This window comes from Oncorhynchus clarkii, chromosome 18, assembly GCF_045791955.1.
Source record: "Oncorhynchus clarkii lewisi isolate Uvic-CL-2024 chromosome 18, UVic_Ocla_1.0, whole genome shotgun sequence".
In the NCBI taxonomy this organism is placed as follows: domain Eukaryota; kingdom Metazoa; phylum Chordata; class Actinopteri; order Salmoniformes; family Salmonidae; genus Oncorhynchus; species Oncorhynchus clarkii.
In genome coordinates, this window is record NC_092164.1 from 8,493,118 (window position 1) to 8,519,825 (window position 26,708).

General features: G+C 44.1%; 3 protein-coding genes across 4 annotated transcripts in view; 2 read left to right on the forward strand and 1 right to left on the reverse strand.

Moving 5' to 3' along the window:
• LOC139372978 (putative methyltransferase DDB_G0268948) overlaps positions 1-1,536 on the forward strand; it is a 5,956-nt gene extending 4,420 nt beyond the window's left edge. The window contains exons 5-6 of the mRNA XM_071112885.1: positions 621-758; positions 1,084-1,536. Coding sequence (XP_070968986.1) covers positions 621-758; positions 1,084-1,180 — 235 coding nt within the window. The 3' untranslated portion in view covers positions 1,181-1,536. The remainder of the gene's footprint in view (positions 1-620; positions 759-1,083) is intronic.
• Positions 1,537-5,695: 4,159 nt separating this feature from the next.
• LOC139372979 (receptor activity-modifying protein 1-like) lies at positions 5,696-21,390 on the reverse strand. Of its 2 annotated transcripts, none has more exons than XM_071112886.1 (3): positions 21,105-21,390; positions 17,983-18,163; positions 5,696-7,157 (listed from the first exon to the last, which is right to left on the reverse strand). In XM_071112886.1, the coding sequence occupies exons 1-3, from the start codon at positions 21,157-21,159 to the stop codon at positions 6,902-6,904; spliced, it is 492 nt and encodes a 163-aa protein (XP_070968987.1). In that variant the 5' UTR covers positions 21,160-21,390; the 3' UTR covers positions 5,696-6,901. The 2 variants fall into 2 exon arrangements, with proteins under 2 accessions (XP_070968987.1, XP_070968988.1); XM_071112887.1 differs by having other exon boundaries at positions 6,197-7,157; positions 17,983-18,160; positions 21,105-21,360.
• A 2,684-nt stretch (positions 21,391-24,074) lies between these two features.
• LOC139372981 (receptor tyrosine-protein kinase erbB-4-like) overlaps positions 24,075-26,708 on the forward strand; it is a 560,371-nt gene continuing 557,737 nt past the window's right edge. The window contains exon 1 of the mRNA XM_071112889.1: positions 24,075-24,467. Coding sequence (XP_070968990.1) covers positions 24,395-24,467 — 73 coding nt within the window. The 5' untranslated portion in view covers positions 24,075-24,394. The remainder of the gene's footprint in view (positions 24,468-26,708) is intronic.

Sequence of the window (26,708 nt, forward strand, 5' to 3'; positions counted from 1 at the left end):
GAGACTAGTCAGGATCGAGGGAAAGATGAACAGAAAAACCCTGCTCAGACTTGGGCGAAGGTTCACCTTCCAACAGGACAAAGACCCTAAGCAAACAGTCAAGACAACGCTGGAGTGGCTTCAGGACAAGTCTCTGAATATCCTTGAGCGGCCCAGCCAGAGCCCGGACCTGAACCCGATCATACAGTTCTGGAGAGACCTGAAAATAGCTGTGCAGCAACGCTCACCATCCAACCTGACAGAGCTTGAGAGGATCTGCAGAGAAGAATGGGAGAAACTCCCCATATACAGGTGTGACAAGCTTGTAGCGTCATACCCAAGAAGACTCAATCGCTTCCAAAGGTGCTTCAACAAAGTCCCGACTGAAAAAATAACAAAAAATATTTTAGAGTAAGGTTGTAATTGAAAAAAATGTGTAGGGGTCAAGGGGTCAGAATACTTTACGATTGCCCTGAATATTAGTGTACTAGCATACCATCGCCTAGCCTAGCGTAGCGTAGCATAGCCTAGTCTAGAGTATCATAGAATAGCATAGCTTAGCCTAGCATAGAATGCCTGGCCTAGCTTAGCATAAAATAGTATTCTGATTTTGTTCCGTGTTTTTGTGTTGCTCTTTCCAGGCATGAGTGTCTGCGGATGAGGAGACCGATGCCTCTGAGTAGCTACATCGGCATGGTGGAGACCTTCTCTAGCTATCGGGCGTTTCTGAAGCAGGATCCAGTGGAAGCCCACAGGTTCTCCCAGGACTTCAGGAACAGGTGAGCTTCAGCATTCAGGTGCTAAAAATGGCTGGAATTAAATTGAATGTGCCTTTACCAATGTTTACACCATGTTTATTTTTGCAAACTACTGTCTGCACACTTCTATTACATTTATGAACGCTGGAAGCAGCTATCTACGAGGGGAGACTTGTCTGTTTATAGCTTTATATATATAAACATTTGAACACAATTCCATAAATAGTGCAGTGCAGGTTGGTTTGAAATGAGTTGAATTTCTCATCTCTAAGAAAATCTTAGTGAGCTGATGACCATCTTCTTTGACTGTCACTCACTCTGTTCCACTCCTCCTCTTCTGGCCGAGGTTGCTGTCTGAGATGGGGGAGTCGAATCCAGACACAGAGATTACAGTGGTGGTGAAGTATTTCTACTGGCTGGCCTGCAAACCTGCTGCAGCCTGATCTGGGGCAAAGACGCAGCAAACCCCACAGACTCTTCCCTTGATGTTTTCTGTTGCATCTAATGGCAAAATGACATAACTAAAAGAGGGGGTTACACATTACAACAAATAAGACCACGTGTTACATACAACTTAAATCATTAGTCCATCAAAGTCAAAATGAAAAGTGAACCCACATGAACTCCAATACCACCTAAAGAAGATGTTTACAATGTTTCAGAATAGTCTGGATACCCGATGAGCTCAACCATTTCTTGTTTTATAAAGAAACAGCTTGTTAAAATACAATTGTCTTCTCTGGTTTACTGTAAAGTTAACTGTAACTGGTAATTACAGTGGTTTGCGTTCTGAACACACAGTCCGATGTCTCCAGCCTCTTGCGTATGCGCTCACACATGCTCCCTCTGTGTCCCTCTGAGTGTTGAGGCTGGTGTGTGTGTGTGCATGTGTTTTCAGAGGAGTAGGACTGAGATCCTGCCTGGCAGGAGTCAGTCTCTGACAGTAGTGAGGTCTCCCCATCTGAAATGCCTTATGGTGCCCCTTGTGGTAGAATAAAGTAATACTTTCCCTACCTCACCTCATAGCCCCATCTCATGGCCCGAATTCAATTCAAGGCCACAACTCATAGTCCCAACTCATAGCCCCAACTCCTAGTCCCATCTCATGGCCCGAATTCAATTCATAACCACAACTCATAGTCCCATCTCATGGCCCCAACTCATAGCCCCAACTCATAGCTCCACCTCATAGCCACAACTCATAGTCCCAACTCATAGCCCCAACTCCTAATCCCAGCTCATGGCCCGAATTCAATTCATAACCACAACTCATAGTCCCAACTCATGGCCCCAACTCATAGCCCCAACTCATAGCTCCACCTCATAGCTCCACCTCATAGTCCCAACTCATAGTTCCACCTCATAGCCCCACCTCATAGCCCAATCTCATGGCCCAAATTAAATTCATAACCACAACTCATAGTCCCAACTCATAGCCCCAACTCATAGCCCCAACTCATAGTCCCAACTCATAGTTCCACCTCATAGCCCCACCTCATAGTCCCAACTCATAGCCACAACTCATGGCCCGAATTCATAGCCCCACCTCATAGCCCCAACTCATAGTCCCAACTCATAGCCCCAACTCCTTGCCCGAATTCATAGCCACAACTCATAGTCCCACCTCATAGTCCCACCTCATAGTCCCACCTCATAGTCCCACCTCATAGCCCCAACTCATAGCCCCAACATAGCCCCAACTCATAGTCCCACTTTATAGTCCCACCTCATAGCCCAAACTCATAGTCCCAACTCATAGCCCCACCTCATAGTCCCATCTCATAGCCCCAACTCATAGTCCCACCTCATAGTCCCACCTTATAGCCCCACCTCATAGCCCCACCTCATAGCCCCAACTCTTAGCCACAACATAGACCCAACTCTTAGCCACAACATAGACCCAACTCTTAGCCACAACATAGACCCAACTCTTAGCCCCAACTCTTAGCCACAACATAGACCCAACTCTTAGCCACAACATAGACCCAACTCTTAGCCACAACATAGACCCAACTCTTAGCCACAACATAGACCCAACTCTTAGCCACAACATAGACCCAACTCTTAGCCACAACATAGACCCAACTCTTAGCCCCAACTCTTAGCCACAGCATAGACCCAACTCTTAGCCCCAACTCTTAGCCACAACATAGCCCCAACTCTTAGCCACAACATAGACCCAACTCTTAGCCACAACATAGACCCAACTCTTAGCCACAACATAGACCCAACTCATAGCCCCAACTCATAGCCACCCTTTATAGGCCCAACTCATAGCACCAACTCTTAGCCACAACACAGGCCCAACTCATAGCCACAACATAACCCCATCTCATAGCCACAACATAACCCCATCTCATAGCCACAACATAGCCCCAACTCATAGCCACAACATAGCCCCAACTCATAGCCCCAACTCATAGCTCCACCTCATAGTCCCACCACATAGACCCAACTCTTAGCCCCAACTCATAGCCACCTGGGTATACCTGACCCACTAAACTCTGACTCCAGGCCTCAACATGGAAGCGTTCATCAAGCCTTCTCTGAAGAAGCTTTCCTGAGACTACAGGGGTGTATTCATTAGTGCACACCGTAGAAAAACTTTTAGTTCAGGTTTTTCCCTCCCAGTTTGGGCCTGTTTGCTCATTCCTATTGAATACACCCCAGGTCCTTTATCTCAGTTCTGTTTCTCCTCTTCAGATGTAATGTCAGATGCCCACCGTACCCTCTTCCTCTCTTAGGACTAGAGTTACTTTAACTTAGTATTACCGGGCTATTAGTCTCTGCCTGTGGCTGTCTGGGACTAGTGTCTGGGACTAGTGTCTGGGACTAGTGTCTGGGACTAGTGTCTGGGACCACCTTAATGATCATATAGCCAAGCTGACAGCAGGCCAGCTGAGACAGGGGTAATAGGGCGCCAGAGGGCTTTCTGGGTGATGATGTGGGTTTGAGATGGTGAGTGGCTTAGTGTGGAAGAGGAGAGGACTTATAAATAGCTCTGAATCAGCTACTTGCGAGTGGTTCTCCTGATTCATTGGGGTCAGGTCTCGGGATGTTTTCACTATCACTTTACGTTGTATTCACTTTCTTCCTCTCTCCCTAAGTCACCATGGTCTGCTTTCCATACCAATCTCAGAAGTAATGATCTTACTCATGACAGCTAATACGTAGAACGCTGATCCCCAAATGAATAACAACAAGGTCGGTCAGTCACCATGACGATACTGATAAGGACCAATGCATGTGCACTCCACAGGTGGTCATCACACATCCATTACATTCCTAATGATTCAATCAAACATTGCGAACTCACTGGCTAATGTTTTCTGATTGCATTCCTATAACTAATTACAATCACTTACCGCTCTATTAGATTTGGCTCAATAGGTGACAGTGTTTGTAAGGTGTTATAGAGCTATTTTAGGCTGTATACTCATTTAGGCTTAATCTCTGTACATTCCTTAAGGCAATACCACTGTAGGTGAGATGTTACTGTGAGGTTTCACTTATCAAGTCCATCTGGCCTGTTTTCCTGTTTTACACACACACACACACACACACACACACACACACACACACACACACACACACACACACACACACACACACACACACACACACACACACACACACACACACACACACACACACACACACACACACACACACACACACACACAGTTCAGCTGGGTACAGAATAGATCACACCTTCTCCACAGGGAGTGGACAGCAGCCGTATTGCTATAGCTCTGGGCCCAGGCTTTAATTAATTTAAAAACATATTTTTTAAATTGAACCTTTATTTAAGTAGACAAGTCAGTTAAGAACAAATTCTTATTTACAATGACGGCCTACCAGAAGGTAAAAAGCCTCTTGTGGGGACCGGGGCTGGGATTAAAAATATACATAAATAAATATAGGACAAAACACACATCACGACAAGAGAGACACAACACTACATAAAGAAAGACCTAAGACAACAACATAGCAAGGCAGCAACACATGACAACACAGCATGGTAGCAAAACCACATGACAACAACATGGTAGCAACACAACATGGCAGCTGCACAGCATGTTAGTAGCACAAAACATGGTACAAACTTTATTGGGCACAGACAACAGCACAGAGGGCAAGAGGATAGAGACAACAATACATCACACAAAGCAGCCACAACTGTCAGTAAGAGTGTCCATGATAGGAGTCTTTGAATGAAGAGATGGAGATAAAACTGTCCAGTTTGAGTATTTGTTGCAGCTTGTTCCAGTCGCCAGCTGCAGCAAACTGAAAAGAGGAGCGACCCAGGGATGTGTGTGCTTTGGGGACCTTTAACAGAATGTGACTGGCAGAACGGGTGTTGTATGCGGAGGATGAGGGCTGCAGTAGATATCTCAGATAGGGGGGAGTGAGGCCTTTTTACTGCAGTCACAATGAGATGAATAACCCCGTTGCTATGGCGAGCTGGCTTTGGGACTATATTCTGCCACTTGTGCTAAGGCGAGCTGTCAGTCAAAGTGGCTTTTAATCTTGTAGTTTCTTCCATTCTCCTTCAGGGAGACCCAGGGCCCTCTGGTGTGCTGACTCATTGTGTGGTGTGCTGACTGCCTTTTCATAAAACATGAAAAATGTATGTGTGTGTGTGTGTGTGTGTGTGTGTGTGTGTGTGTGTGTGTGTGTGTGTGTGTGTGTCGTGCGTGCGTGCGTGCGCATGCGCGTGCGCGTGCGCGTGTGTGTGCGTGTGTGTGTGTGTGTGCCTTCTTCTTCTGCCCACCACAGTATGAGAATAGCCGGTTGTTTTTGAACGGTTCATATTGTAAAGTATTTTTGATACCTCTCTACACAGGTGTGTGTGTATTGGGATGTTGGAGTACTCTGACTCCTGAATCTGATAGATATGGTAGTAGGTGGATGGTAGTATGACACTCAGTGCTGGGAAGAGAGATATTGGTTCTGGCTGTGGGCTGAAGGGGCATCTCTACACTCCTCAGGTCGGAGTTCAATTCTGTTCTCATTCATGTTTGGATATCAAACAAATATCATATTGATATCAAAATAAATGGATACCAAAAACAATTTCTTATTTCACTTTTATCATATTAGTATTTGTAGTTGTTTATTTCTCTGTTTAGAATGCACATGAATAGATAATAATGAATGAATAATCAGACATGTGTATCTATAGGTACATGCAGTGGTAATGGCTCTGTAATCCATTGTGAAACAGTAGAATATAAAACAACATATTCTGATGAAGATAATTCCTGTTTTGTTGGATTTAAAAGGCGTGGCTACTGGGCATGGCTACTGGGCGTGGCTACTGGGCGTGGCTATTGGGCGTGGCTACTGGGTGTGGCTACTGGGCGTGGCTACTGGGCGTGGCTACTGGGCATGGCTACTGGGTGCGGCTACTGGGCGTGGCTACTGGGTGTGGCTACTGGGCGTGGCTACTGGGCGTGGCTACTGGGCATGGCTACTGGGCGTGGCTACTGGGCGTGGCTACTGGGCGTGGCTACTGGGTGTGGCTACTGGGCATGGCTACTGGGCGTGGCTACTGGGCATGGCTGTCTAGATCAAATACAGCCTTTTCTGTGAAGCCCTTTATATACATCTATTCAGTTCATGTAAAGACTTGGCTGGTGCCCAAAGCTACATTACAGATGTTGTTGCATTGATTTTGACATACGAGGTATTTATTATCTGTCCTCCGTGCCCTACACAACATTAGCCCTCTCTTGGTTGGCCACTTTGTGGTTTACAACAATACAATGCGTGTTTTCAATTGGAATTTCTAGGGTTATCGATGAGCCACAGTACAATCTTAAATAGCCTTTGCTTTGTTTCAGTAGTAGGCTTCTGAGTGTTCCTTCACTCATACCGCCAGTGTCCATCAAACAACAAACATCACAGAAAGATTACAGTCTTAGTATGCTGTTGGGTATCTCTGCTTGTCGTTTGCCCCAGTTCAGTGTCCCCTCCATCATGGCTCCCCTATCAGATAAGCTGGAGTTCGTTCTCCAAGAGGTCAGGTTGATCCCTAGAAGCTGGCCTTGGGTCAGTTTTGCATTTCCACCGCTAATGATTCAGTTTAGAATTTTGGCAGGGCAAACTGATCCTAGATCTGTATTCCGTACCCAGGGGCACCTTCACCCAGGATGAGACAGTTACACGATTCCCTGGCAGCATTTACCGCTCCACACCACTAGGGCAGTCATGAGCAGAGTGACCAGCACAGGCACTCCAATGAAAGGCCCCAAGATACGTATAGGAGGGTCCCGAAGCAGCCTGCCGGTCAGAGCGCAGTCGTGAAAGTAGTCCCGGTGGAGGCGTATGAAGAGTTCGTCTATCTGCTGGTTGGGCCAGAAGCAGTGCATCTTGAGTGCCACAAAATAGGTGCAGTTGGTCAGTTCCTCGTAAGGCCTGCAAGGGGGGATAAAACATTGAAACTAGGGGGCAGCATGAGAAAACCAACTCTAACTTTTAAATACAGTGCATTCGGAAAGAATTCAGACATTTTTCCAAAATTTTGTTATTATTCTAAAATAGATTAAAATAATAATAATCAGCATCAATCTACACACAATACCCCATAATGACAAAGAGAAAACTGTCTAAAAAAAAGAAGAGAAATACCTTATTTACATAAGTATTCAGACCCTTTGCTATGAGACTCGAAATTGAGCTCATGTGCATCCTGCTTCCGTTGATGGGGAATCTGTGGAATTCAGTTGATTGGACATGTTTTGGAAAGGCACACACCTGTCTATATAAGGTCACACAGTTGACAGTGCATGTCAGCGCAAAAAACAAGCCATGAGTTTGAAGGAATTGCCGTAGAGCTCCGAGACAGGATTATGTCGAGGCACAGATCTGGGGAAGGGTACCAAAACATTTCTGCAGCATTGAAGATCCCCAAGAACACAGTGGCCCCCATCATTCTTAAATGGAAAAAGTTTGCATCCACCAAGACTCTTCCTAGAGCTGACTGCCCGGCCAAACTGAGCAATCAGGGGAGAATGGGCTTAGGTGACAAAGAACCCGATGGTCACTCTGACAGAGCTCCAGAGTTCCTCTGTGGAGATGGGAGAACTTTCCAGAAGGACAGCCATCTCTGCAGCACTCCACCAATCAGGCCTTTATGGTAGAGTGGCCAGACGGAAGCTACTCCTCAGTAAAAGGCACATGACAGCCCGCTTGGTGTTTGCCAAAAGGCACCTAAAGACCCTCAGACCATGGGAAACAATATTGTCTGGTCTGATGAAACCAATATTGAACTCTTTGTCCTGAATGCCAAGCGTCACGTCTGGAGGAAACATGGCACCATCCTGACGGTGAAGCATGGTGGGGGCAGCATCATGCTGATTGGATGTTTTTCAGCGGCAGGGACTGGGAGACTAGTCAGGATCGAGGCAAAGATGATTGGAGCAAAGTACAGAGAGATCCTTGATGAAAACCTGCTCCAGAGCTCTCGGGACCTCAGACTGGACAATGACCCTAAGCACACAGCCAAGACAACGCAGCAGTGGCTTCAGGACAAGTCTCTGAATGTTCTTGAGTTGCCCAGCCAGAGCCCGGATTTGAACCCGGTCGAACATCTCTGGAGAGACCAGAAAATAGCTGTGCAGCGACGCTCCCCATCCAACCTGACAGAGCTTGAGAGGCTCTGCAGAGAAGAATAGTAGAAAATCCCCAAATACAGCTAGTAACGTCATACCCAGGAAGACGCAATGCTTTAATTTCAGCCAAAGTTGCTTCAACAAAGTACTGAGTAAAGGGTATGAATAGTTACATAAATGTGATATTTCCGTTTTTATTTTTTAATAAATTAGCAAACATTTCTACAAACCATTTTTTTCTTTGTCATTATGGCGTACTGTGTGTAGATTGATGAAAACAAAAACATTTAATCCATTGTAGAATTAGGCTGTAATGTAAAAAAATGTGTTAGGTTTATTTTCGATATTATTGGCATCAAAATAGCCATTCCTCAAAACATGTCTGAAAAGTGACTCTTTGAAATCAGGTCTGTTTCTGTCTCCAACCGACGGAGTGGGAAAAGGCAAACTAACAGCTTGAATTACCAGCGGGCTTAGCACAGCTAAATATAGATACCATACTGGTGGTAGGGCTTAGCACAGCTAAATATAGATACCATACTGGTGGTAGGGCTTAGCACAGCTAAATATAGATACCATACTGGTGGTAGGGCTTAGCACAGCTAAATATAGATACCATACTGGTGGTAGGGGTTAGCACAGCTAAATATAGCTACCATACTGGTGGTAGGGCTTAGCACAGCTAAATATAGATACCATACTGGTGGTAGGGCTTAGCACAGCTAAATATAGATACCATACTGGTGGTAGGGCTTAGCACAGCTAAATATAGATACCATACTGGTGGTAGGGCTTAGCACAGCTAAATATAGATACCATACTGGTGGTAGGGCTTAGCACAGCTAAATATAGATACCATACTGGTGGTAGGGCTTAGCACAGCTAAATATAGATACCATACTGGTGGTAGGGGTTAGCACAGCTAAATATAGATACCATACTGGTGGTAGGGCTTAGCACAGCTAAATATAGATACCATACTGGTGGTAGGGGTTAGCACAGCTAAATATAGATACCATACTGGTGGTAGGGCTTAGCACAGCTAAATATAGATACCATACTGGTGGTAGGGCTTAGCACAGCTAAATATAGATACCATACTGGTGGTAGGGCTTAGCACAGCTAAATATAGATACCATACTGGTGGTAGGGCTTAGCACAGCTAAATATAGATACCATACTGGTGGTAGGGCTTAGCACAGCTAAGTATAGATACCATACTGGTGGTAGGGCTTAGAGAGGAGACATACCATACACCTAAATATAACTACCATAGCTGGTGGTAGGGGTTAGAGAGGAGTCATACCATACACCTAAATATAACTACCATAGCTGGTGGTAGGGGGTTAGAGAGGGGACATACCACACACCTAAATATAACTACCATAGCTGGTGGTAGGAGTTAGAGAGGGGACATACCACACACCTAAATATAACTACCATAGCTGGTGGTAGGGGTTAGAGAGGGGACATACCACACACCTAAATATAACTACCATAGCTGGTGGTAGGAGTTAGAGAGGGGACATACCACACACCTAAATATAACTACCATAGCTGGTGGTAGGGGTTAGAGAGGAGACATACCATACACCTAAATATAACTACCATAGCTGGTGGTAGGGGTTAGAGAGGGGACATACCACACACCTAAATATAACTACCATAGCTGGTGGTAGAGAGGGGACATACCACACACCTAAATATAACTACCATAGCTGGTGGTAGGGGTTAGAGAGGGGACATACCACACACCTAAATATAACTACCATAGCTGGTGGTAGAGAGGGGACATACCACACACCTAAATATAACTACCATAGCTGGTGGTAAGGGGTTAGAGAGGGGACATACCACACACCTAAATATAACTACCATAGCTGGTGGTAAGGGGTTAGAGAGGAGACATACCACACATCTAAATATAACTACCATAGCTGGTGGTAGGAGTTAGAGAGGGGACATACCACACACCTAAATATAACTACCATAGCTGGTGGTAGGGGGTTAGAGAGGGGACATACCACACACCTAAATATAACTACCATAGCTGGTGGTAGGAGTTAGAGAGGGGACATACCACACATCTAAATATAACTACCATAGCTGGTGGTAGGGGTTAGAGAGGGGAAATACCACACACCTAAATATAACTACCATAGCTGGTGGTAGGAGTTAGAGAGGGGACATACCACACACCTAAATATAACTACCATATCTGGTGGTAAGGGGTTAGAGAGGGGACATACCACACACCTAAATATAACTACCATAGCTGGTGGTAGGAGTTAGAGAGGGGACATACCACACACCTAAATATAACTACCATAGCTGGTGGTAAGGGGTTAGAGAGGGGACATACCACACACCTAAATATAACTACCATAGCTGGTGGTAGGAGTTAGAGAGGGGAAATACCACACACCTAAATATAACTACCATAGCTGGTGGTAGGGGTTAGAGAGGAGACATACCACACATCTAAATATAACTACCATAGCTGGTGGTAGGGGTTAGAGAGGGGACATACCACACACCTAAATATAACTACCATAGCTGGTGGTAGAGAGGGGACATACCATACACCTAAATATAACTACCATAGCTGGTGGTAGGGGGTTAGAGAGGAGACATACCACACACCTAAATATAACTACCATAGCTGGTGGTAGGGGTTAGAGAGGGGACATACCACACACCTAAATATAACTACCATAGCTGGTGGTAGGAGTTAGAGAGGGGACATACCACACACCTAAATATAACTACCATAGCTGGTGGTAGGGGTTAGAGAGGGGACATACCACACACCTAAATATAACTACCATAGCTGGTGGTAGGGGTTAGAGAGGAGACATACCACACACCTAAATATAACTACCATAGCTGGTGGTAGGGGTTAGAGAGGGGACATACCACACACCTAAATATAACTACCATAGCTGGTGGTAGAGAGGGGACATACCATACACCTAAATATAACTACCATAGCTGGTGGTAGAGGTTAGAGAGGAGACATACCACACACCTAAATATAACTACCATAGCTGGTGGTAAGGGGTTAGAGAGGGGACATACCACACACCTAAATATAACTACCATAGCTGGTGGTAGGAGTTAGAGAGGAGACATACCATACACCTAAATATAACTACCATAGCTGGTGGTAGGAGTTAGAGAGGGGACATACCACACACCTAAATATAACTACCATAGCTGGTGGTAGGGGTTAGAGAGGGGACATACCACACACCTAAATATAACTACCATAGCTGGTGGTAGGGGTTAGAGAGGGGACATACCACACACCTAAATATAACTACCATAGCTGGTGGTAGGGGTTAGAGAGGGGTCATACCACACATCTAAATATAACTACCATAGCTGGTGGTAGGGGGTTAGAGAGGGGACATACCACACACCTAAATATAACTACCATAGCTGGTGGTAAGGGGTTAGAGAGGGGACATACCACACACCTAAATATAACTACCATAGCTGGTGGTAAGGGGTTAGAGAGGGGACATACCACACATCTAAATATAACTACCATAGCTGGTGGTAGAGAGGGGACATACCACACACCTAAATATAACTACCATAGCTGGTGGTAGGAGTTAGAGAGGAGACATACCACACACCTAAATATAGCTACCATAGCTGGTGGTAGGGGGTTAGAGAGGGGACATACCACACACCTAAATATAACTACCATAGCTGGTGGTAGGGGTTAGAGAGGAGACATACCATACACCTAAATATAACTACCATAGCTGGTGGTAGGAGTTAGAGAGGAGACATACCATACACCTAAATATAACTACCATAGCTGGTGGTAGGAGTTAGAGAGGAGACATACCACACACCTAAATATAACTACCATAGCTGGTGGTAGAGAGGGGACATACCACACACCTAAATATAACTACCATAGCTGGTGGTAGGGGGTTAGAGAGGGGACATACCACACACCTAAATATAACTACCATAGCTGGTGGTAAGGGGTTAGAGAGGGGACATACCACACATCTAAATATAACTACCATAGCTGGTGGTAGAGAGGGGACATACCACACACCTAAATATAACTACCATAGCTGGTGGTAGGGGGTTAGAGAGGGGACATACCACACACCTAAATATAACTACCATATCTGGTGGTAAGGGGTTAGAGAGGGGACATACCACACACCTAAATATAACTACCATAGCTGGTGGTAAGGGGTTAGAGAGGGGACATACCACACATCTAAATATAACTACCATAGCTGGTGGTAGAGAGGGGACATACCACACACCTAAATATAACTACCATAGCTGGTGGTAGGAGTTAGAGAGGAGACATACCACACACCTAAATATAGCTACCATAGCTGGTGGTAGGGGGTTAGAGAGGGGACATACCACACACCTAAATATAACTACCATAGCTGGTGGTAGGGGTTAGAGAGGAGACATACCATACACCTAAATATAACTACCATAGCTGGTGGTAGGAGTTAGAGAGGAGACATACCATACACCTAAATATAACTACCATAGCTGGTGGTAGGAGTTAGAGAGGAGACATACCACACACCTAAATATAACTACCATAGCTGGTGGTAGAGAGGGGACATACCACACACCTAAATATAACTACCATAGCTGGTGGTAGGGGTAAGAGAGGAGACATACCATACACCTAAATATAACTACCATAGCTGGTGGTAGGAGTTAGAGAGGAGACATACCATACACCTAAATATAACTACCATAGCTGGTGGTAGGGGTTAGAGAGGGGACATACCACACACCTAAATATAGCTACCATAGCTGGTGGTAGGGGGTTAGAGAGGGGACATACCACACACCTAAATATAACTACCATAGCTGGTGGTAGGGGTTAGAGAGGAGACATACCATACACCTAAATATAACTACCATAGCTGGTGGTAGGAGTTAGAGAGGAGACATACCATACACCTAAATATAACTACCATAGCTGGTGGTAGGAGTTAGAGAGGAGACATACCACACACCTAAATATAACTACCATAGCTGGTGGTAGAGAGGGGACATACCACACACCTAAATATAACTACCATAGCTGGTGGTAGGGGGTTAGAGAGGGGACATACCACACACCTAAATATAACTACCATAGCTGGTGGTAAGAGTTAGAGAGGGGACATACCACACATCTAAATATAACTACCATAGCTGGTGGTAGGAGTTAGAGAGGGGACATACCACACATCTAAATATAACTACCATAGCTGGTGGTAGGGGTTAGAGAGGGGAAATACCACACACCTAAATATAACTACCATAGCTGGTGGTAGGAGTTAGAGAGGGGACATACCACACACCTAAATATAACTACCATAGCTGGTGGTAGGGGTTAGAGAGGGGACATACCACACACCTAAATATAACTACCATAGCTGGTGGTAGGAGTTAGAGAGGGGACATACCACACACCTAAATATAACTACCATAGCTGGTGGTAGAGAGGGGACATACCACACACCTAAATATAACTACCATAGCTGGTGGTAGGGGTTAGAGAGGGGACATACCACACACCTAAATATAACTACCATAGCTGGTGGTAGAGAGGGGACATACCACACACCTAAATATAACTACCATAGCTGGTGGTAGGGGTTAGAGAGGGGACATACCACACACCTAAATATAACTACCACAGCTGGTGGTAGGGGTTAGAGAGGGGACATACCGCACACCTAAATATAACTACCATAGCTGGTGGTAGAGAGGGGACATACCACACACCTAAATATAACTACCATAGCTGGTGGTAGGGGTTAGAGAGGGGACATACCACACACCTAAATATAACTACCATAGCTGGTGGTAGGGGTTAGAGAGGAGACATACCACACACCTAAATATAACTACCATAGCTGGTGGTAGGGGGTTAGAGAGGGGACATACCACACACCTAAATATAACTACCATAGCTGGTGGTAGGGGTTAGAGAGGGGACATACCACACACCTAAATATAACTACCATAGCTGGTGGTAGGGGTTAGAGAGGGGACATACCACACACCTAAATATAACTACCATAGCTGGTGGTAAGGGGGTTAGAGAGATGACATACCACACACCTAAATATAACTACCATAGCTGGTGGTAGGGGTTAGAGAGGGGACATACCACACACCTAAATATAACTACCATAGCTGGTGGTAGGGGTTAGAGAGGGGACATACCACACACCTAAATATAACTACCATAGCTGGTGGTAGGGGTTAGAGAGGGGACATACCACACACCTAAATATAACTACCATAGCTGGTGGTAGGGGGTTAGAGAGGGGACATACCACACACCTAAATATAACTACCATAGCTGGTGGTAGGAGTTAGAGAGGGGACATACCACACACCTAAATATAACTACCATAGCTGGTGGTAGGGGTTAGAGAGGGGACATACCACACACCTAAATATAACTACCATAGCTGGTGGTAGGGGTTAGAGAGGGGACATACCACACACCTAAATATAACTACCATAGCTGGTGGTAGGGGTTAGAGAGGGGACATACCACACACCTAAATATAACTACCATAGCTGGTGGTAGAGAGGGGACATACCACACACCTAAATATAACTACCATAGCTGGTGGTAGGGGTTAGAGAGGAGACATACCACACACCTAAATATAACTACCATAGCTGGTGGTAGGGGTTAGAGAGGGGACATACCACACATCTAAATATAACTACCATAGCTGGTGGTAGGGGTTAGAGAGGAGACATACCACACACCCAAATATAACTACCATAGCTGGTGGTAGGGGTTAGAGAGGAGACATACCAGCAGTGGAACTCCCAACATCATACCAGGGGAGCTACAGAGCAGCATGACTGAGTGAATATAATTAGAGCTAAGACACACTGAAGTGCCTCCGGTCTCCTGGTAATATCAGAGGTGTTTGGACTGAATAAAGTTGATTAAATGTTTTATTCATTGGAAACTTTGTTCTAAAAGAGCGTAGATGAATTCAGTGTAATTTCTGACTCTCTTTGACACTGGAAACCCCAAAGGTGACTACTGTTCAACTTCTAATAGGGCATGTGGTCCTGACCTGGCCATGAACACACACACAAGTCCAGAGGGGCTGGTTAGCCAAATATTTGTTTATGCAAAGTTCTGTCTCTTTCTCAATCCTTCTCTTCCTCTTCGCTTTTTCTTTCCACACGCAAAACAGAGTTGACCTGCTCAGCTCTCTCTCTATCTCTCCCTCTCCCACCTCTCTCTCTCTCTCCCTCTCCCACCTCTCTCTCTCTCTCTCTCCCTCTCCCACATCTCTCTCTCTCTCTCTCTCCCTCTCCCACCTCTCTCTCTCTCTCTCTCTCTCTCCCTCTCCCACCTCTCCCACCTCTCTCTCTCCCTCTCTCTCTCTCCCACCTCTCCTCTCCCTCCTCTCTCTCTCTCCTCTCTCTCTCTCTCTCCCTCCTCTCCCACCTCTCTCTCTCCCTCTCTCTCTCTCTCCCTCTCCCACCTCTCTCTCTCTCTCTCCCTCTCCCACCTCTCTCTCTCTCTCTCTCCCTCTCCCACCTCTCTCTCTCCCTCTCCCACCTCTCTCTCTCTCTCTCTCTCTCCCTCTCCCACCTCTCCCACCTCTCTCTCTCCCTCGCTCTCTCTCTCCCTCTCCCACCTCTCCCACCTCTCTCTCTCCCTCTCTCTCTCTCCCACCTCTCCCACCTCTCTCTCTCCCTCTCTCTCTCTCCCTCTCCCACCTCTCTCTCTCTCTCCCTCTCCCACCTCTCCCACCTCTCTCTCTCCCTCTCTCTCTCTTCCTCTCCCACCTCTCTCTCTCTCTCTCTCTCTCTCCCTCTCCCAATCTCTCCCTCCCTCTCCCTCCTTCACTCTCTCTTCTTCACTTCATCAGTGATTGGATAGTTGTCAGTTAATTTGACTATTCTCTCATCAGTGATTGGATAGTTGTCAGTTAATTTGACTATTCTCTCATCAGTAATTTGTTAGTTATCTATTGATGGTGGAACATATTAAAATGTTTGAATGAAAACTGGACACGGGACTGTTCTTGCATGTGCTTATTGGGCCAGTATAGTTAGGCCCTGTCCAGAAGAAACACTAAACCCTTCTCCCTAGGCAATTGTTTAGATCTGAGACAACTTGATAGGTGTAAGCAATAGGGTGAATGCACTTTGAAGTAAATCTCAGCTCTGTTAAAAGTACACTCCAGACAAACTATTATTGATCCTAGTGATTCAGGAGGATCATTAAAACAGGTTGACATGCCCCACCAACATTACACAACTATACTGAAAGTCCTTCAATTGCTGCAATAAGTCAATCAAATCACTGATTAAAGAACAGTCATGTTAACTGAAAGATGGTGGTGTAGCAGGAAGATCTGAGTACTGTGAACCTAAACGTGGTAAGTTCAAATCCCAGTTGAGGACATGTTGAATAATAACTACTCTATAAAATAACATGAATCATTTAATCATGTGTGTCAAAGTGTGTCAGATATCTGAGTTGAAAACATTCTGTGTGTGAGCATCCTTAACTTTGTCAACAGACAAACAACGATGAACGGATCAGTGGTTCACCAATCAGGGCCTTGACTGGCTCTGCAACAGTAATACATGTTCACCAATCAGGGCCTTGATTGGCTCTGCAACAGTAATACATGTTCACCAATCAGGGCCTTGATTGGCTCTGCAACAGTAATACATGTTCACCAATCAGGGCCTTGATTGGCTCTGCAACAGTAATACATGTTCACCAATCAGGGCCTTGATTGGCTCTGCAACAGTAATACATGTTCACCAATCAGGGCCTTGATTGGCTCTGCAACAGTAATACATGTTCACCAATCAGGGCCTTGATTGGCTCTGCAACAGTAATACATGTTCACCAATCAGGGCCTTGATTGGCTCTGCAACAGTAATACATGTTCACCAATCAGGGCCTTGATTGGCTCTGCAACAGTAATACATGTTCACCAATCAGGGCCTTGATTGGCTCTGCAACAGTAATACATGTTCACCAATCAGGGCCTTGATTGGCTCTGCAACAGTAATACATGTTCACCAATCAGGGCCTTGATTGGCTCTGCAACAGTAATACATGTTCTGGGGTCACATGCTCTGGCAACTCTCCCATGAAACATGTCTAAAACATGAATATCTTATGTTCTGAGAACATGGCAACCACGTTTGATGGAATATTCTCCTAAACCACAGAAACCTGGACGCATGACTGTTTGTTTCCATGACATGTGTCTAGAACATTCACAGCTTAAGTTCTGAGAACATAGTAACCACTTTCTGGGTCAATTCTATTTCACATTAAAGGAATGGTCTCTTGGAAACATTCCTTGCACATCACATGAACATTCCTATGAGGAATCCTTCTATCTGTGTATCTGGTATGGTGATAGACATGTAAACATCTCCAGATGGAACGGTCTTGTAAAGACAAGGACCTCTGCTAAACTGGCAGAGCATCATTTGCAAGTAATACTGACAAATAATACAGTGACCTAATTCAAGAAAATGTCATTGAACTCAACTCTATTTTTATTTAGGATGAATAAAATGTAGGATGGATTTAGGTGAATAATATAGATTATACTGACTGAAAAGTGTCGGACCAGCTGCACCACAGGCTCTGGTCCAGGGCCTTCATGTCCAGCGTAAACTTGGTCACACAGAAGTCAGAGATGGCCCTCCCGTAGGCACCGCTGCAGCTGCTAAGTGGTGGAATGGCCCTCCCGTAGGCATCGCTGCAGCCGCTCACTGGGGGAAAGCCACGGGCTGCTTCAGAGGGAAGGAACATGTCATCAGATTGTAGTGTAGTTGTTGGAAGCAATCAGGGAGGCAGCAAGTTTATGAAACAGGGGCTAAATGTGTCAAGCGTCTAAGAGTAGGAGTGATGATTTAGGATCAGTTTTGCCTTTAAGAACATAAACAATAAGATTATATGGACAGGGGGCACCAGATCCTAGATCAGCAGTCTCACTCTGAGACGCTTGATGCATACAGACGAAGATCCTGATTCAAATACCCTTCGTTAATAAGCGTTTGATTGAGCCTGCCTGGAGTACCGGATGGGCAAGGTTTGCACTTTTGGGACCATTCCGTTGCACTAGGCAAGCTCAATCTAATGCAGCTTAAAGTCTTTTAAAGACAACAAGTACTTTTTGAACCCATGTCTTGAAGGAAACATCCTAACCTGACCAGTACGGACCACCAGAATAGACTGTCCCAGTCTGTCATCCATGCATGCTTCAAGGTGTCCACCATTGTCCCTGTACTCAAGCAAACAAAGGTAACCTGCCTAAATGACTATCGCTCTGCAAATAGCACTCAGTTTTTTCATCATGAAGTGTTTTGAGAGGCTAGTCAAGGACCACATCAGCTCCACCTTACCTGAAACCCTGGCCCATTAGGATGTGCATAACGACCTAACAGATCCACGGATGACGCAATCGCCAGTGTTCTGAACACGCCCCTTTCCCACTTGGACGTGCTGTGAGAATGCTGTTCATCAACTACAGTTCACCACCTATTGACATTGATGGGGCTGCAGTGGAGAGGGTCCAAAGTTCCACTCTGCCAGGGCTCCAACCTCCACCCTGTAGAAGGTCTCCTTGCTGTCTGTAAATGAGCGCTAAGCCACCCAATGTCCACTTACAAGGTCATCTACGCACTAACACAATGTTAGGCAGTCCAAGGTGGAGGGTTGTCCATGTGGATAAATGTCCAGCTGGTGAGTTGGTGTGGAGCCCCAGGGGTTTACAGTGGTGTTCTCAACCAGAACTCTGGAATGCAACCAAATGGTTCAGATAGGTGTGGGGGGGTCTGTAACCCTACCAGCTATGGCCTGTGATTGGGTACCCTGACAACCTGGTCCCTAACATAGAGGTGTGAAGTGCCCCCTGCCTGGACGAAAAAGTCAGACTAAGGCCGGGGGTCAGTACTTGGTAGCCTACCTCAGCTGTAAGAAGTCCCAAATGTTGTCTCTTAAGTGCCAGAGCCATGGAGAGGGTTTGAATGTTTGATGTCTGAGAGTTTCATGATTAAAGTTAGATGTTTTTGTACAGACAGCACAAAGCACTTTATGGGAAACTCAGTGTCCCAGATCTGTTTTTGCTCTTTCCTTCTCCATCGCTGTCCTTGTCAAGTCAAACATGGTCGGCATGGCAATGAGCACCAAGTTGGCATGATAGCACAACCAGACTGACGCTCAGGTTACTGTACGGGTTCTCCTGACTTCCTCTAGCTAATAGTTCACACTTCTTTTGACACTGAGAATGAGACCAGCTCCAGGGGTCACCAGGGGTGACAGAAAGGTGGAACAGCAAAGTGCCCAAAGGCAGTTAAATGACCATTGAACAGTAGCAGAATACAGATGGTGCCTTGAAAATCACAAGGTTTACCCAGCAATAACCTTTGATGTGAGTACTCTGACTAATGTCATTCGAGAGCCATCTATAATTAGGCTACTATTAGTAATGATATCCTCCTGTGGGTGAATTGGGGACAACCCACTGGGCACAGATGTCAATTATCAAATCAAATCTTATATGTCACATGCGCGGAAAACAACAGGTGTAGTAGACCTTACAGTGAAAAGTTCTTACTAACAATGCAGTTTTAAGAAAAATAAGTGTAAAGGAAATATTTACTAAAATAAACTGAAGTAAAATAAAAAAATAAAAAAATAAAAAACAGAAGAAAATAGAAAAAGAACAAGTAATTAAAGAGCAGTAAAATAACAGTAGTGAGGCTATATACTTGGGTACCAGTACAGAGTCAATGTGCGGGGCACCGGTTAGTCGAGGTAATTGAGGTCATATGTACATGTAGGTGTAAAATGGGAGTCAATGCAAATAGTCCAGGTAGCCATTTGATTGGCTGTTCAGGAGTCTTATCCGGGCAGAAGCTGTTAATTAAGAAGCCTTTTTGACCGAGACTTGGCCCTCCGGTACCGCTTGCCGTGCAGAGAGAACAGTCTGGGTGCAATTAAACGTTTATTCCACCTTGGTTCAACGTAATTTCATTGAAATGAATTGAAATCACGTTGATTCAACCAGTGTGTGCCCAGTGGGAAGCGGAATAAATAAGCTTTGTGTCAAATGTATAGAGACCAGTTTATAGAAAGCGTTGCATTGACTTTGACTGCATCTTCATACATTTGATGCTGTGGATTCATTCAGGTTGACCCAGACATCCTTCACCTTGGTCAGCTGTTTTGTTTAGTATTGTGCGAACATGTTTCATATTCATCATGATCATGTGTAGACTCCCAATGAGAAAATACTTGGAAAGACATCTTCCTGAGAAAGCTGCTGACCAAAGCTTAGAGACCAGATGCTCTATGTGAATACTGAACAAAATCATAATACTGGACACTTCCCTTTTATAACGTCAACAATCGATGAAGTTGAAAATGGTATAATGTCAAAATATGACATTTTCATCCTTAGCTTCATTCTACAGCACACATTTAAATTGTTATTTATGTTTCCGCAATGGTCAAACGTTTGGATCACGCAATAAGTTGTATAGGCTACATCAAACGAAAAAGGTCAATGTAAGTCATTTGTAGATCACTTGGTACGGTTCGGCTATCTAGTAAGAATAGGAAGTGCGCCAGGGAGGCATATTGCATACAATTAAAAAACAGAAAAACAACCAGCAAACAAAAGCAAAAGAACAAATAGCTATTATATATAATTGATCAAATCACACTTACCCGCCACACATAAAACAAGGGTTAGTTTTGTCAGCGATGTACAGTCTAGTGCCATAGCTTCTTATTATGGACTGCACCGAAGAGACGCGGCAGTAACCTAACTTCTCGCTCGTGTTCTCTTCTTCTGTGTATTGATGCGCTAATTCTTCCGTCTCATTGTCCTTTGCAATAACTGATTCATCAAATGAATATGCATGCTCCAACTGAAGCCATTGTTCACGCCAGTTGGCTATTTTAACTGGGGACAGGAGCGACACCCAAGTCGTGGAGCCATCCATAAATCAGTGGTAAATCGTTGGTTAACTTCCATACATTGCCGCGGGAAGTAGGGGTGTTGAGGGTTCTGCAGCGCCCCCTGAAAAATCAGAAGAAAAAGTATTCATAAAAAATTGCACAACACCTGCTACTTCCCTCGGCTATGCTTCTGTATATAAAACATTTTCTTTGTTCATAGTTTTTAAACAAGAAATGTCTGGTTAAAGTTACTATGTTGCTGTTGAGGTGGACAGTCTACCACTGTATCATAGTCCATATAATATCGATATGCCACACGTAAGTAGCCTATAGTGCCCAGAATATCACAGAGACCGGCGCAGGACTGTTGAGGTAGCACAACGGACATCGTAGGCTACCACAGCCAGGTAGCCTATAGTGCCCAAAATATCACAGAGACCGGCGCAGGACTGTTGAGGTAGCACAACGGACATCGCTACCACAGCCAGGTAGCCTGTTGAGGTAGCACAACAGACATCGCTCTCACAGCCAGGTAGTCTATAGTGCCCAGAATATCACAGAGACCGGCGCAGGACTGTTGAGGTAGCACAACAGACATCGTAGGCTCTCACAGCCAGGTTTGGCTGTATGATTTAGATGTTGTATTGCCCTGTTGCCAAGTTCTGAGATTTACAATTATATATATATTTTTTTTTTTGCATATTTGTCATGTAATTACCTTGTATACAATATCCTGTGCTCTCTCCCACAGGTGGTGCAACCTCCCTAATTTATCCATCGGTTGGTTTATTCCATAATGCATGTTAAATCTTTATTCCATTGTTCATTTCATAAAGTGGGCAGTGGGCACACTATCAATCATTCTCATGTAATGCACTGGAGTCTGGATTTGTCTTTAGTATGCATGTCTGCTGCAGCTCTGATCTTGGCCATGAGAAACTCCTATTTATTATAAGTCCTGCTGGAGATCAATATGATTGAGGGTTTGTGATGGAGGACTGGCCAACCCTCAGGGCCTGGTTCCTCTCTAGGTTTCTTCCTAGGTTCCTGGCTTTTTCTAGGGAGTTTTTCCTGGCCACAGTGCTTCTACGTCTTCACTGCTTGCTGTTTGGGGTTTTAGGCTGGGATTCTGTATAAGCACTTGGTGACATCTGCTGATGTAAAGGGCGTTATTAATACATTTCATTTGATTTGATGTGTGAATGGATCTTGTGTTTCTCCCACCACCCCTGAATCTCTCCAATAAAAGTAGATCTACCTTATGTAGTTCCCCTAGATGGCAGCAGATAATAGCCAATGACCAGTATGAGGGGCTCCTGTCATATAAGTTAGACCTGTTGGTGTACAGTGGGTCTCTCTTAGGAATAAAAGTGCTATCTAGAACCTAAAAGGGTTATTTGGCTGTCCCCTAGGGGAACCCTTTCAATAACCCCTTTGGGTTCCATGTAGAACACATTCCACAAAGGGCTCTAAATTGAACCCAAAAGGGTTCTGCCTGAAACCAAAAAAGGTTCTGCCTGAAACCAAAAAAGGTTCTACCTGGAACCAAAAAAGGGTTCTCCTATGGGTACCGCTAAATAACCCTTTTGGATCCTTTTTCTCTAAGAGTGTAGTGGGTTAGAAGACATACATATTTACCATTACTAAGGCATCAACTACCACACACACACACACACACACACACACACACACACACACACACACACACACACACACACACACACACACATATATATATATATATATATATATATATATATATATATATATATATATATATGCACATTATCTACTTTAGCAGATTAGCCTAATTTGTATCATAATTATGTTTAAAAAAATGTATAACCACAGACCTACCTTTAATAAGATGTTGAACTACCATGCTTTCCCCCCTGTAAGACACAGGAGTAGGCCTACATCTTACTGATTATAAGCATAACCAGTTATTCAATTCACTGTGTGGACTACAGGGGATGATACTGTATTACAGTTGGACCCATGTTGAAATGCATAGTAAGCCTATATAGTTTGGCCCTCTTGTGGTTATTGGCAGTATGTTGTTAGAATCCTACAGAGACTGTAACTGTAAAAGTATCATAGTCCATATAATGTCTATATGCCACATAGCACTTTGACAGACACAGAGAGACCCAGAGGCAGGGACATATACATCATTAATTCATTAGAGTGTTTTGGCCATTTCTCTCACAGCAATGTGTTGACTTTGAGGAAAGATTGTATTCTGATTGACATCGATATAAAAACAATAACGAGGCCTAGTTGTTTTCACAAAATGATATGAGTCGTTTTGCTCTAGACGGCCTATCTGGGTTCTGTGGTTAACCTACTTTGGTTTGGGCACGTCATGCTCTCAATGGACGCAGTAGGCACAATTCTTCTCCTCTATGTAAGGTTACGTGTACTATAGCCTCAAGGTCTATTCAAATACGTCTAGTCAATGTCAACATCTATTCTGTCAACAAATACCATTTCTGAAGAGAAAGTAAAATAGAAACGCACAATACTTTTCGCATACAGTTATTCCGATGCAATTGTTGGCTATGCGCATTTTACGCACACTTAGGGAAGTGTATAGGCCAGGGTCTGAGACAGGTGTACACTGTGCATCAAGAGAACAACTGTATATCAATCCTAATGAGCCAATGAGAGAGTGATATGAGTGATATGGGCGTGTTTATTAAGCTCAGAGTCTTTCCCTCGACCAATCAGTGGACTGTAGGAGGTGTTAGCCGCACTGAAGGGGTGTGTCAAAACCCCCCCAGCCGTCTGCTGGATCGTAGTGTGAGGAGTAATGGCATGGAGTATCAGTGGTCAAAACCGGTCAAAACATTGGTCACTATAAGAACTACAAACGAACCTACTGTTTTCGTCGCGTTTAACTTGTGCATTGAACTATTTGGGCAAACGGAGGACGTCATGACGCGCGCGTGGGGACCCAGTTTCTGAAACTGTCAAGAGCCGATATTTCCTTTTAAATAACGGAATACCTTATTGGACATGTGAGTTACCGGAGTTATCGTCAGCAACCGTGCAAAATGAAGTTTCCCCTGTGTCTTCGATGTCTCCTCATCTCCTTCGTGGTGTTCAGGCCGAGCACAGCACAGTCAGGTGAGTGAGAGCAACAGACAGCGCGCTCATGAGCAAGGTCTTCGGCTATGGTATTTGCCGTTGTAAACTGCCCGTAATAATTGATCTAAAATACAAATAACTGACCACGCTGCTGCTGATATGAAATGTTGTTGTGAAGTAGAACAGTATGTAAATTGACACACTTCAAGCTGGCATGTTGTAATTGTCCATGACATTACTGCAGTCGTCTTCGTAAACAAATCTGAAGTTCACAAACACGCATGTCATTCCGCAAAGTGCATCACCGGATGTCAATAATGCCCACTCACTCAAGATTGTCACTATTAATGAATCCTATCCGATGGCAACCTTTCCCTTAGGGAATAGTCTTGAATTAATATTGTCATACAACTCGAATAGGCTACCCCACACACAGAGGGTCATGGATTTCATTTAAAAAATCGTAGTTTCTAACGATAAGCTCCAGGCATTGATTATGTATTGCTTATCAGGTGCGTCGTATCTGGATGAAACGACTTTTCTCCCGTATTTGAGAGAGTTGGGCTAGTCATTAATTATATAGCCTGAAGTGTTAGAGGCAATTCTTCGTTTGCTGGTTGTTATTGCCATGATTCTGTCGTAACACAGTGATTACACAGGCTACTTGTAAAATTATTAATGATATCTAGCCTTGAGTCTTTAGCAATGATTATTTAGCAATGCTTTAGCCTGTACATTTGGTTTGCGAACAAACTTGACTGCGTCAACAGTTTTCGTTTAAGTGTCCTGTGGACTATTGTCTCATCAGATCATAATGTACCCTAGGCTATTTATTTCAGCGAATCACCTATATGAATAGTAGATTTTGGTCTTATGCTTTCGGCTGAATATCGTTGAGGGGTTCCTTTCCTCTATATTAACAGCAAAATACATTTTATAATGTTACAATATTTAACGTATGTAGCAAATCAAATCGAATAATTCCCCCTTGATGTTCACCTCCCCCCTGTGGTTTCCCTGCAAGCTGAAAAGAATTTAAGCGACAGGTGAAACAGTCCCGCAGCCGCCACTTGTTCGGTCAAATGCGCATGGTAGAGAGGCATTCACATCAGCAGGCACTCGCTGAGGCAAGCGAATAGCTCACGCTCCCCCCTCTCCCTCCCTCCCAGCGCGCGGTCCAGAGCGGGTCCCACGCTCGTCCCTCGGTGTTCTCATACCGTAACCTACGAGCCTGTTTGTCCATTATGCATTTTGGCCTGCTACTGAAATGGAGCCCGTTTATGAATCGGGTTTGTTGTCGTCTCATTGATGTGTGGGGGTTGGCTGTGTCAGCGATCCAATTGAATGTCAAATCCATGGCTAAAATCATTGTTTTCAGAGAATGTGACTTAGCTGGCTACCGTCCATGTTCATTGTCATATCCATTCAACCGTTGATAAAGAGGGGGGCATTTTAATTACCAAATGATGTTGGCTTTTGAACTTTTCTACTATACCTTCTACTTTTTATGTTGATTAATTGAACTCCCGCGTCTCACCTCAACCCATCCTCTCCTTTTTTATGGGCTTTGATGAGTTCATTTTAGCAGTGCAAAATATGAGGACCTGAACTATCAGCACAGCCGTGGGAAGTACGGTGCTGAAAAATGACAATAATATGACAAAAATGACAATAATAAAACAATATAAATGTTGTTGTTTTTTTAATGTTTTTTTTTTCTCACAAAAGTAGTGCACTGGGCCTTTAATAGTCCTTTAGAATAAAATTCAAACGTTTCATTCCCTTACAGAACAGTACATCTGTGTTGCATTCAAACACAATATCCTGCGTTTCTTTCAGATCCATTTGTAGGATCCTATCTGGCTTGTCTGAATGCTGCTGTTACATATCTTAGCAGACTTGCCACAACTGAAGATCACCCTGGGAAATCAACATTATTCTATTCTATACAATTCTATTCTGTTCTATTCTAAACTACTCTAGTCTATCCTATTCTATTATTTACAATTCTATTCAATTACATTCTATTATATACTATTTGATTCTATTCTGTTCTATACTATTCGATACTATAATATTCTATAATATTCTATACTATTCTATTCTATACTATTATATCATATTCTATTTTATACTATTCTATTATGTTCTATACTATTCTATTCTATACTATTCTAATTTACACCATTCTATTCTATAATATTCTATACTATTCTATTATATATAATTCTATTCTATTCTATACAATTCTATTTGATACTATTCTATTATATACTATTT

Excerpts from the sequence above, each read along its gene's own strand:
- LOC139372979 (XM_071112886.1), bottom strand. The coding sequence starts at position 21,159 with ATGGCACTAGACTGTACATCGCTGACAAAACTAACCCTTGTTTTATGT. Across the intron at positions 18,164-21,104 it reads CCTTGTTTTATGTGTGGCGG|CAGCCCGTGGCTTTCCCCCA; the intron begins GTAAGTGTGATT and ends TTCCCTCTGAAG. Across the intron at positions 7,158-17,982 it reads AGCTGGTCCGACACTTTTCA|GCCTTACGAGGAACTGACCA; the intron begins GTCAGTATAATC and ends CCCCCCTTGCAG.